The 13,640-nt window shown below is 39.5% G+C and overlaps 1 protein-coding gene across 2 annotated transcripts in view; it reads right to left on the reverse strand.

Annotated features, from left to right (window-relative positions):
* Window positions 1-13,640, reverse strand: part of RO60 (Ro60, Y RNA binding protein) — a 119,559-nt gene that overhangs the window by 98,553 nt on the left and 7,366 nt on the right. Inside the window, exons 2-3 of one of the 2 annotated variants that reach the window (XM_053468630.1) lie at window positions 8,460-9,059; window positions 1,420-1,640 (exon numbers count right to left, since the gene is read on the reverse strand). In XM_053468630.1, the coding sequence (XP_053324605.1) occupies window positions 1,420-1,640; window positions 8,460-9,042 (804 nt within the window). In that variant the 5' untranslated portion in view covers window positions 9,043-9,059. The remainder of the gene's footprint in view (window positions 1-1,419; window positions 1,641-8,459; window positions 9,060-13,640) is intronic. The other variant, XM_053468631.1, reaches the window with a different exon arrangement.

Raw genomic sequence — 13,640 nt, forward strand, 5'->3', positions numbered from 1 at the left:
CCCATGCGGAACCTAGTTATTATATCTCACAAAAAATCCTGCTGCTCAGAGAAGCATTCAATCTATACTTCTCATATCTGAACACACATTCTGAAACAAACCATCCATGCCCAAACCATCCCTCCCATTCTGCTTCATTTCCCCCTTAACTACCTAACAAACATTAAACTCAGGGTCCACGAAGAAACCCCCAGCGCAGCAACTCACCGGAGTACCAGCTCCCACGCCGCCACTTTAACCGCCATCTCCGCTCCTGCTACAATGCCTGCTCTGGCAACAAACCCAGAGAGTGCATGTGCCCCCACCTCTGCTTATTCATTCCTGAATGGAGAAGGCGAAGAATGCGCGCCAACGACGCCACGCACAGAGGCGTGACGACCTCTAGCGATGGACTTAAAAAACGAGCACTGAGTATCACTCAGTGCTCAGTTATTGTGCCCTACAGAGCTATACTTTGCTGTTCTACCTGTTATTGACACTTGGCTATCAAACGTTTACGCTGCTGTCTCCAATCCTGATTTTTGGCTTTTGTCATACGACTACGCTGCTGTCTTCAATCCTGATTTCTGGCTATTGTTATATGACTAGGCTGCTGTCTCCAATTCTGACCCTTCGGCTTTTGATTTCGAACTTCGCTGTGCTGCATTCTCACCCTAAACCCGACAATAGCTTCAATACCAGTATGCCTCAATCTGTGTTAATCTTATATTCAGTTTTGTATCTTGTCTATTTAAATGTTAGTGTTAACACTGCCCTATGGAGAGTACAACGGCATACTATACATAAAAAGGTAATGTACAAAATAACAATTTGTACAGCACTTATATTATTGTTGTTGTCTAACCAAAAAGTAAGCATTCCATACATTAGTGACATTTTGTTACCTTTTCCTTCAGATACATTTCTAACTAGATGTAATCAGCAGTGTTTTCTGGACTAAGACAGCAGATTCGGGCATGGAAGCCTCTTGGCAGTAAAAAGTGGCCAACTAAAGGCTGATGTTAGGAGGTCTTCAGAAAACTACATCTCATTATTTGTAGAACAGTATCTTTTCCAAAAGTAGGTTATCAATATAAATGATATAAGTTATACTCATTAATGGATTACTACTTCTATGTACATATATTCTTTAATTGTTCTAAATTATCATTTCTTTCCAAAAACAGTTTTTTTTTGCGTACCATTATCATCATATATGAATGTCCTTCGGATTCCCACGTATGTTCCTTTTGGGACATTTAAAGAGCAATAAAGGAACACAACAAGTAGCATACAAATCACATCTACATGTACAAATATAAAACTTACAAAGTCCTTTGATATGTATTTATGTTTGGTGAGACTTTTTGGAGAAGTAGACCATCGTGTTGATATCTTGTTAAAAAAACAAAACAAAAACAGACTTTAGAACACACTCACCTCTTTGGATTTCAAGTGCCAAGTAAGAAGGTGCTCTCTTACTAAATGATATTCTTCTATTATATGAATGACCTCTAATTCATCTTTTGTATGCTTTACTCTCTCAATGGCCTCCAGGTACTTAAATACCTTCTCTGTCTCTGGGGACAATTCCTTATCTTTGTAAGTCTCATCAATTTCCTTCCAACCTTTGGAGATGTATTTGGTCACCAAAGTTATACCTGTTAAAAAAATGTGCACATTTTAAATATATTTAAGTAGCCTTAAAAAGAGTCAATAAGAACATGATTAAATATAATGTAAAATACCCAGAGGTTAATTCCCTTAATAATCCCAAATTAAGAAAATTAGTATACATTCCTAATGCTTTACATATAATTGTTAAACAGATAAAATTGTTGAACTGAAGTTCTCAGCTTGCTGCCAATTAGTTTTGTATCTAGTGTCATGTCAGGATTTCGTCTATTACCAGCCAACTCCAATTACAACAATCAGCAATGCAAAATGCCCTGTATCCACACTAATCTGTCACACAATGCAGAATGCATACAAAGTGTACACTGGTATCTACAGAGTGTTGTTCTGGTGCTCTAGAGCCAGCAACCAAATGCTTCCAATTTGTCAAACTCTTTTACTGTCAAGTTATGCTTCCAACGGCTGATCTCTCACGATTTGCCCGTTTTATAGTATATGAACCTGTTCCGCCATCCCTGACTTTTGACTAGGGCTGAAACAACTAATCGATCATAATCGATAATGAAAATCGTTGTCACCGATTTTCATTATCGATTAGTCGAATCGATTTTTATCGATTATAAAAAGAGGTTTTTTCAGAGCAAATGCTCTGAAAAACTCCTCTCCTCTCCTCAAACAGAGATCGGATTATAACACTAGAATCCAGATCCCCCGCAACGCTGCAGGGGACCTGGATTCCCCTCACTGTCGGCCGGTCTCTCACTTCCGTCTCTCTCCCCCCTCCCATACACCCCTCTGCCTTGTCCCCCCTCCCATACACTGCTCTGCCACTCTCCCGACTCCCTGGTGTTTTGTGAACCTCCGTTGCTGACCGGCACTTTCACTGCAGCTTCATAGAAGCCTCAGCGTAAGTGAAGGTGAGTAACGGAGGCCGTTTGTGCACATCGAGCAGACCCCCACCAGCTGACAGAGAATCGAGGTCTCCTGCAGAGGATCATCCTCTCTGTCAGCTGGTGGGGGTCTGCGAGACATGCACTATGCATGGATAGTGCATGTCTCTTTGGCACAGCGGGTTCAAAATTGTAACATGCGCATTACTGCTTTCAAACATGGAATTTTGATAGATCGTGTGCTGGGTCCAAGTCGCATTTGAAACAGGGTAGAGGACCCATTAGGATTGCCAACTTTCTTGTAAAAAAATACCAGCCATACTAATTTGCATAATTAAATCCCAGGAAGTGATATACGAGATACGATACGTATGCAGAGGAAATTTTCCTAAATCACACAAACAAAAACATTCAAAGAATAAAATCACATAATTATAAATAACACTTATTTATTGAACAAAAACTAATAAATTAGAGGGAACACTAAATACAAATGCATCTGACAACTTCACCAAATAGTGCAAATGCAAACATTTAAACAGCTCCTATGTATACACGCTTATGTGTAACATTATTTAATTTGGTGGAGTAGCAGGGTTTCCACCTTTATTGTAAAAAATAATTACTTATGCCATACGAATTTGCATAAATAATTATATATGCATAACATCACAGATGATGTAATGGATACAATGCAGTTTGTGAACTTGTTGATGCTCTGAAAAATTTCTATTAGACACATTTTTTTAAATATATACGGTATCTGTGGGTGGCTGCACATGCTTCCACTGTCCCTAAATGAGCCAATATTAAAAAGGTACATGATTGTATTATAGTCACCTACCTTGCAAGTTTTCTCCCAAATTCTCAATCCAGGCCTTGCTCAGCCGAGCAGACAGACAGCGCAGGACATAAGGCTTTCCTCTGCTCGGTTGCAAACGTGCGCAGGCCGGGCCGTGGATGCTGCCAGAATGCTGGCAAGTGACGTCATGAAATGAAACATCACTTCTCCCAGCGCTCAGCCTCAGCCACGCACGTAGCACTAAAGATGGCGCGGCTGGAGGGGAGCGCTCTCATGGGCACTCCCCTTCCTGCCAATCACCGGCAGGGTGCTCTAAATAAACTGTGCTTTTTTTTTTTTTTTTTTCCCTCTTCTCTTTTTGTAAATTGCAGAAAACATATGAAACTAAACGAAAAATATGTTAAATATTTATAATGAAATTCTTGCGTGTCTATGCAATTTATTGATACTGTTTTATGTTCTTTATTATGTATTTCTAATTATAATTGAATGTATTGTATTTTCTATGTTTTCTCTTGTCCTATATAAATCCAAATAAACAAAATTTTTAAAATGAAAAAAAAAAAAATAAACTGTGCTGGTGAAATACCGGCCAGGTGGCAACCCTAGGACCAATATTTCATTTTAACCCCTTAAAACTATATCTTTCCAAAAACAGACAGCTCAGGGAATCTAGTTAGGGGCATTTAGGCCTGTCCCATGCAGCTGATTCCACACCAGCGCCTACCAAAGTTAGTCTAACAAAAAAAAAAAAAAAAAAAAAAAAAGGAAAAAAATGTTCACATCCACCATGTTTATTTTTCTGAGGGGATACGTGAAAGAACAAAATAAGTCCCCCGAATATAGCAATACCCCACATACATAGATAAGTCATGTTTCTCAGATATTGTGTCAAAAATCAAAACTGAAACATGCCCATTTACATTTTTTTTTTTTTTTTTTTTTTTATCAGATCACTTCCGCTGGGGCTTCTATGACGGAGCACTGGCGGAAGTGATCTGATAAAAAAAATTGCTGCCGGCAGCATTGAAAGTTGTCTGCGCACATCACACAGAGGTTCACCGGCTGCCAGATAGGAGGATCCAGGTTTCCTGCAGCGCTGCGAGGACCCTCCTCTCTGGCAGCCGGTGAACATCTGCACGATGCACTCAGACAACCTCCGCTGCTGCCGGCCGGTACTTCCGATGGGGATTCTGTGGTGGAGCACCAGAAGGTCAGGTAACGCCGGCGCTCCTTCATAGAAGCCCCAGCATTAGTGCTGGCAGAGGGGGCCGTCTGCGTCGTGCAGACGTCTACCGGCTGCCAGTGGTGTCCCCAGCTTTCATATTATGGGGAGGCACATGGGGGGACAGGGACCAATTATAAAAAGTAGGGGGCCAATTATAAAACACTACATATACATACACATATATATATATATATATATACACACACACACACACACACACACACACACATATACATACACACTAATATATATATATATATAAAATTGTCAGCAGGGTCTAATATATATTATATATATATATATATATATATATATATATATCTCATCAGCAGGGTCTAATAATTAATGAAAACTACCTGCCAGTTCAGCTGTTATTTTGAGATTGTATTTCAATCACAGTCTATACTTCACAGAGTACATATTAAAGTACATATCATGTAGTTAAAATGCATGTCTAACGCGTACAAATCGCGTAGAGCTCTACATGCTGCCCGGACTAAGCACCAGGGACTCAGATGCAGGGGACCTGGATCCTCCTGTGTTATGCCCCCCCCCAAAACTTACCGGTGCTTCTGAGTCCCCGGTGCTTAGTCCGGGCAGCGTGTAGAGCTCTACGCGATTTGCGTAGACAAAGTCCGCTGTAGCGCGGTATTGCGCGTTCCACCTGTAACATGCTCTTATAACCTCGGGTGATCTCTACAATTAAGGAAACGCCTCCATCTCTATTTAAATCTGGGATTTCCATTTCTGGGTCACCCTTGGTTGGTGTATTCTCCTAGTTTGCCTGTGCATGTTTTCTGTGACTGATTTCTTCGTTTTGACCCGGCTTGTTGACTTTGCTTCTGTTTTGCTGATTTGGCTCCTATTATCTGAACGTCTGGTATCGACTCGGCTAGTTGACTACGCTCCTGGATTACGATTTGGCTTGTCCTGCTTTTCTGGTTTGACCCGGCTTGTTCACTGACCTGCTTCTCGGTAGCCTGTTCTCCTGGCATGCTCCGCTCTCCGGGGTCCAACCTCACTATCCTTTACACATAGAACCCGACCAGCACCCAAACTACACACATAGGACTTGCCATCTTTGTCCCCAAACAGTCCACATGAATCAACTTTGTCCACAAAGTGTGCCATCTTTGTCCCTGCATAAATCAATTATACATCTATGATACACACACACACTTTTACAGTCACTCACTTTCACTAATTCACACAATAATTTATTCTCTCACTCTTTCACACATTATTTACACATATTCATTAATGCACTCTCACAATTTCATTAATTCTCTCACTCATTCACACAATTCATACACATTAATTCATTCATTCTCTCACTCATTTTCACTCTTTATTTATTTCAATATAGTTTAATATATGTATTAGTACCCTCCTGTCTCACTATTTACCCTCTCCCTCTCCCTCTCCCTCTCCACCCCTTCTCACTGTCTACCCTTTCCCTCTACCCCCTTCTCACCATTGGTGCCCCTCTCTCTCCTCCGTGTCAATTAGTGCTTCCTTGCGGAGGGTGGACCTGGATCCTAATCCTGCTGCAGGGCTAAATGAAAAATAAAATAATAAAAAAAAAAAAAACACCTGGCCGGCACCCGGAACTGCATGTCCCGGGCATCGGGCAATAGGAATTGCGCTTCCCTGCGCTAAACCCTGATTATAGGCCGCACCCCCACCTTAAAGACTTAAAGTGGGGGAAAGAAGTGCAGTCTATAAATCAGGCAAATATGGTATATTATAAACCAATAGACAAGCAAATTTCAATTTGTTCCCTGTTATGTCCACAAAAACTGTTGTGCTGTTTTATACTATTTATACTTTTTATTCTGCAAAGTATAAGCAAATAACCTTTTTACATCGCTCCTGACAACACCTGACTACCACACCATTGCTGCTATTTCATCCTTAGGCGAGGATTGTATCGCCCATACGCGCAGGATAGCTCCAAACAAAATTGTGAGTACCACATTTTTATCTCTTTATATATACCTGGAATACAAACATACTACACCATTGCGCTGCTTTTCTTTTTTTCTATTTTATATTGTTGAAGCGCAACCACTACCCCTTTTGTGAATTTCTACTATCAATCAAGTCAAGAGAGGAAACCTTGGCAAGAGGGCTGCTGCTCTGTTTTATGAGCTTTTAAGGACTTTTAAGAATCTCTCTAATACGTATTGATATGTCAACATCCCCAAATCCATCATGTCATATAACATAGCAGTAAGAAAGGAGAAAACAAAATTGCATACATTTGAGTTATAGAGCTATGTTCAACTTATATCCATAAGGTATCCAAAGAGACCATTATTTTGATTTATGAGATATTATAGAGTTCAATTATCAGTCATACATATTGATATGTCTGCCACCCAAATTAATCATTCCAGATTGGATTAAAGACCTTTTGTGAATCCTAAATTCCAGTAGTGAATTTACAGAGGTAAGAAGAAAAAAAAAAATTGCATACATTTGAGTTATGAAGCTACATGTTCAACTTATATTCATATAGTACAAAAAGTGACCATTATTTTAGATTATTTATGAAATATTATAGATTTCAATTTATCAATCATACATATTAATGTGTCTATCACAGAAATTAATCATTCCATATCATTCCATCTGGATGAAAGTCTGAAAATAAAAGACTGAAACGTTGACTTGTAAAACAGAGCTTTTTGAGATTTATTGAAATCAAGTCCCACGAGTGCCGGCAGCTATTCTTGGAACACATATACATATACATATATATATATATATATATATATACATATATATATACATATATATATATATATATATATATTATATATATTTATTTATTTTTTCCCAGCAGGGTCAATCACGGTCCATACTTCAAAGAGATAAGTACATATTATGTAGTTAAAAATGCATGTCTAAAGCATATATATATTATATAGTGAATATGTAGCGTTTTATAATTGCCCCTCCTACTTTGGTCCCTGTCCCCCCATGCCACCCCACCCCTGAAATATAAAAGCTGGAGAAGCCACTGAATATATCCCCATTACATTTAAAGATAATCTTTTTGCCATCAGGAAATTCCTTATTTTTTAATCATCCAACGGCAGTTGAGTTATTATATCATTCACAAAACATTTATATGAATTAAAAAAATAAGAGAAAATCATATTCCTCTCAGCGACCTGCAAACATTCAGCAGATCAGAAACATAGCGGGTTTTAAGGGTGGCGTCCAAACGTATTCCCTTACTTTTTTTTTTTTTTTACTTTCTTCTTCAGATAAACTATGTAAATATATTTGTAAGTAGTTAAATAAATAAAAAGCCTTAACTTTGTACAATTGTTCTTAAACAATTCAATAAGCTTTCACTTAGTGTCTCTGTTTTCTTAACCTTATTTGTGATTTTAAGAGTCTTCAAATCAGGACTTCCACATAGGAGGCCTCCATGGACAATACTGGAGCATCCTTGACCCCCTGATGACCTCCCAGAGGAACAAGCTCTATAACTGGGTAAAGTCCACAGGAGAACTAACCCAATCCTATGGACAAACTCCCTGTGTTGTGGGGATCCTCTGTGGGTTTGCAACTGCACTAGCCCAGATAGCGTTTAGACTGGTTCTTTTGAATAGGCCGGTGGTCCTGTAAGGGTGAAGGAGTCTTGTATCTACATAGCACTCTCCAATTTAAAGATGAATAACTTCAAATTGGAAATCTAAAACATTAGTCTACCTGTATCTGAGAGCAAACACTTTCCTCTTTACCTGCTGCGGGCCACATTAAAATACCTGGGCATATAGCTCAACAGCAACCACTCCCAACTATACCAACATAATTACCTATGTATATATGAAGACAAGAAAAGTGGTGACCTCACACCTGAGCATACAACATAAAATAGAACATAAACCAAAAAAATATTTTTACATACCTTGATTAAATGATTTTATATGAGACAACCTCAAAAGGTCCTTGTGGGACCAACCATTCCTTTGTTTATACTTAGTAACAGCCATAGCCAGAGTTAAGCTGTCCTTAGCGTTATACCAGTCAGAGATAGCTTTTCTAGAAGCTCTTCCCCATATGCCACACTTCATGTATTCTTTTAGGTTTTTCTTGAACTGGACAAACATAAAAAGGTGTGTTGGGATACGGCAAACTTCAGACAAAGATTTTAAAGCTTCCTGTTTGGTCTTGGTGTCAGAGGACTGGGAGCAGACAGCCAAAGCAAAAATGGCAGGTTCCTGTTTTGCAGCTCTACCTTCTTCACTGAATGATTTTATCTCCTGAACTACTTCACAACCTTTTCCATCTTCTATAAGTCGAACAAGGGTCTCTGTATTCTCATATCCCAGCTTCTTCTCTTCAATATAATAAGTGCCACCCTCTGAGCCAAAGCACAAAAAACGTCTTAATCTATTCATGTCTGATACTTGCCACACATAACACCCTTCAGAGTTGTGTTTTTGCTTCACATTTAAGGGCTGTGTTTGGTATACTGAAGTCTCCATCATGAATGATTAATAATAACCTGGTAAGGATAAGAAACACAAAATATTCAGTAAAATAGTAAATACTATTTGCGTACATAGTTGCATGGCTTCTACTTCTGAGATATCTAATAACACTTGCTTACACATAATAACTTACACATTCCACCACATTTAATTGCATCGGTATTGTATAATTATATTGTTTTAGGTGGTTGGATGGTATGAAAAAACCATCAAGCAACTTTTTTTTCTGTACAAGCAAAAAAAGTTGTGCCAGGATGTTCCATTGTTTGTACAGCAGAAAGGTACAGTGACACACTCCGATGCATGTCGTAACTAGTAAGTTCTTGGTTCAGGGGACTGTCTCACAACTAAGGCCGTACAATGAAACCCAATCAGTGACTGGTAGAGTAATGTAAACACTGACCAGTCACAGATATTACATGGCTTTTCATATAACGGACTCCACCTCCCTCCTCCATTATTGTGATATGGAGGAGAGTGAGAAGGATGTGTGTGTGGTACATTGTATGTGAGGGGAAAAAAAAAAAAAAATAAAAAAAATAAATAAAAAAAAAAAAAAATCGGTAGATACAAATCTAAATGAGACGGTTTCCCTGCATTTATACCCCTTATGACCCTTTCATATCCATCCACTACCCTTCATGCCCCCAGGACATTATAAAATAAAATAATTTATTATAGATTTAGTTTACTTTTAGGATCGTTTGGAGGGTGCTTAGAGGGAATTCTGAGTAGTGTAGAGTGAGGGAGAAAAAAATCAATTGAACTTCAGCTCATGGTGGACTGCTTCCAGGGCTTGTTGGGGTTTCCTCATTTTATTTTGGTAAATCAAATAAAAAAAAAAATGTGTCCCTGACGGTGCAAGAAGGGCTGGACGTACTGGTACGTCTATAGGGGATTCTTAGGATGCGTTTTTTGGACGTACCGGTACGTCCATAGGGGATTGAAGGGGTTAAGACCTTCTCAAAGGACAACCCAGACTCACATTTGTAACTACTTTTAGTAAACAATCTTGCTCCATTAAAAAAAAGTTATTTATAAACACTGGCATATCCTCTGAGACTTTCCCAAATATCCCAGAATTTAGTCATTCCCCCGATGATGGCATATAAAAGATGCCTGTCATTGCGTAACAAACTTGTTGAGGCTGACATCGACACTACCAAATCCATACACACACAAACAAAGGCAATGTACCCTGCAACAACATGTGTCTCTTGCCACTCTATCCCTGGAAAGCACGTCATGATGGTAAAAAACATCATGTCACTTGTAATTCTACCTTTGTAGTTTACATTTTAAAATGTCCTTGTGGCTTAGTATACGTTGGACAAGCTACACAGTGTTTTAACCCCTTCAATCCCAGGGGTTTCTGGTACCTCAAGTCCCAGAGCAATTTTGCCATTTTTGCCCTATGTCAGTTCAGCGATTATTCTCTTTCCCTGTGAACAGTGTAGCCATGTAAACTATATTATTTTTCCAAGGAGAGACAGATCTTTCTTTTGATACCATAGTTGGATGATTAGCTGAAAATTTAGAATGAGAAATTTAGTAAAAAATATCGAAAATTAGAAAAAAAACCAAAAAACACCTAATTGTTTTTCAATTTCCCCTCTGAATCCTCACAAAATTAGGTAAAGTCATGGCAAATCCCCTCCAGGTTAATCAATTCAGGTGTCCTGATTTCAGAAATACTTAATTTACCGTATTGGCTCGGATATAGGCCGCCCCCGTATATAGGCCGCACCCTAAAAGTTTGGTGCTTTTCTAAAGAAAAAGTTTTTTTCTTTAAAAAAGCACCAAAAAAAAAAAAAAACATGCTGCCACTCTGTCTCCCCCCCCCCCGAGATATGCTGCCACTGTCCTCTCCCCCCGAGATATGCTGCCACTGTCCTCTCCCCCCGAGATATGCTGCCACTGTCCTCCTCCCCCCCCCCCGAGATATGCTGCCACTCTGCCCACCCCGACTTACCGGAGCAGACTCCCGGGTGTCTTGCGGGGCCAGCGGGGGGCATCTACGCAATACGCGTATACAACCGGAAGTTGTATACGCGTATTGCGTAGATGTCCCCTGCCGGCCCCGCAAGACACCCGGGAGTCTGCTTCGGTAAGTCTTGGGGGCAGAGGTAAAACGCATCGCCCGGACGGTCACCGGCTGCGGCGATGCGGGTAAACAACCCGGAGGCTGTTTACCCGCATCGCCGCAGCAGGTGACCGTCCGGACGATGCGCTTAGACAACCTCCCGTGCCGGCACCCCCCCCCGTGGGAAGTGCTGGCAGGGGAGGCTGTCTGAGCGTATCGGAGAGTAGGATGCAGGTCCCCTGCACCGCTGCGGGGGATCTGTATCCTAACCCCGCTGCCTGCCCGGCGCCCGGGACTGCATGTCCCGGGCGTCGGGCGCTAGACCCCGAATATAGGCCGCACCCCCACTTTAAAGACTTAAAGTGGGGGAAAAAAGTGCGGCCTATATTCAAGCCAATACGGTATATAGATTTTCCATACTTTCCCAGCACTTATAGGGAACATACTATAAGGGTTACATTTTTTGTAGAATTTTTATGCTTATGGCTTAACAGGTTTGGGGGTTGTGAACGGGGCCAGGAGGGTTGTACTAGGTAGATGTTGTGCTAGGGCAATGGGATGTAAGTTTAAAAAAAAAAAAAAAAAAAAAAAAAAAAAAATTGTATTTATATTGTATTATATATTTAAAAAAAACGGTTAAAGGTCCTCAAGGGACCTCTTGAACATGTTATTAATGCCAGTATGTCAAAATGACATCACTTTAGCTCACTTTATTTTCATTATTTATTGTATTATTTTAATGATTTTTTTTTTTTAAATGACTAACCGTTGTTTCTTTTTTCAGCATGGGAGGAGGGTGAGAAACATGGTTTCTCACTCTCCTCCCCGCGATCCCCCTGCACTGATCACACTGTGATCTCTATGCAAGTTCCCACAGACTTGTATAGAGATCGCAGCGTCCGTGCCTCATCCGAGGACAGGATATCCTCTGTAGGGGATATCCTGTCCTCCGATGAACTTCCGGGTTACATCAGCAGTGACGCATCCCGGAAGGGAATGCACGATTGTCATTTAAAAATGTAACAGCTTTCCGGCTTTCACGCCGGAAGCTGTAACAGATTGGACAGCAGAAAGCGGGCGATGCTGGCTTCTGCTGTCATGGGGGAGCAGCAGGCTGTCAAATGACAGCCTGATCTTCTGTGCAGCACCAGGATTCTTGGGATGCGTTTTTTGGACGGACTGGTACGTCCATAGAGGACTGAAGGCGTTAAAGACAGATTTACAAAACACAAATCCACTTTACACACTGGACTTACTGATCTCCCCATTCCTGCAGATTTTAAAGAGAAAAGACAATATATCACAACTAAAATTTCAAATCATTTTTACGGTGCCAGAATCCATCAGAAGGGGAGATAGGGTAAAAAAATTATTATATAGGGAGGCGTTTTGGACTAAAGAATTGGATACCATCTTTTTTAGGGGTCTCGATTATGATTTTAATAAATAAAGGCTCCAGGCACTCAAGGGTTCCAGCTCAGGCAGATTTATTGAAGGACAATAACGTTTCAACCTCACAATGAGGTCTTTCTCAACTTGATAAAGACCTCATTGTGAGGTCGAAACGTTGTTGCTGTCGTCCTTCAATAAATCTGCCTAAGCTGGAACCCTTGAGTGCCTGGAGCCTTTATTTATTTCGATCTACTGGGGAGCTGGCCCTTCCTGGCACAGTTAAGCACCTGAGTTCCTTTGGTGTGTGTGCAGATTCCTCATTCTGGTGACTCAATTATGATTTTGACTTGATGCCTCTTATTTGAATTCGTTTTTATTTTAAATTATATGTTGATTGTTTTATTTTTCCTATCTTTATGATTCATTTTTATTCGTTTATCTTTCAGATTCAATTTTTTTTTCTTTTTTTTTATTTCTGCTCTACATGTGCTGATGTCTATCTCCACTAGTTTTAGACCCTTATAGTTCACATAATCTTATCAACACTTTCATAGCACTGTATCACTTTAAAGTATTTTGTGGAAAAAAAAATCTTAATGTATTTAACTGTTTTCACTAAAATTCATTATTTAATTTGTTGCACCTTTAATACTTTTTCAGTGATCTTTATTATTATGTACTTTTTGTCTTATTGTTTCTCTTATTTTTCTAGTTTCTTTTTTACTTTTTATTTTAATTATTTTTTCTGTTTTTCCTTTGTATCCTTCCTTTTTGTCTTTAATCCCTTGCATTATATATTTTCACAATTTATGATGACCTTTCCACTTTTGGTCTCCGTAAATATTTGAGTGCTTTATCCATAATATTAGAATCAGTGAACAGTCTATTAGTTTTATTCAGCTCCAATCACGGTATATACATCATCCAGCTATTTATTCACTCACATTACATATTGTCTATTATTTTTAGGGCTGCAACTAACGATTATTTTAATAATCGATTAGTTGGCCGATTATTTTTTCGATTAATCAGATAAAAAATGCAATTTTTTTTTAATTTAAAATAATGTAATAAAAACGTACAAATTACACTTTCAGCTCTTTATCGCAATGGCCTCTCT

Source organism: Spea bombifrons, chromosome 6 (genome assembly GCF_027358695.1).
Source record: "Spea bombifrons isolate aSpeBom1 chromosome 6, aSpeBom1.2.pri, whole genome shotgun sequence".
In the NCBI taxonomy this organism is placed as follows: domain Eukaryota; kingdom Metazoa; phylum Chordata; class Amphibia; order Anura; family Pelobatidae; genus Spea; species Spea bombifrons.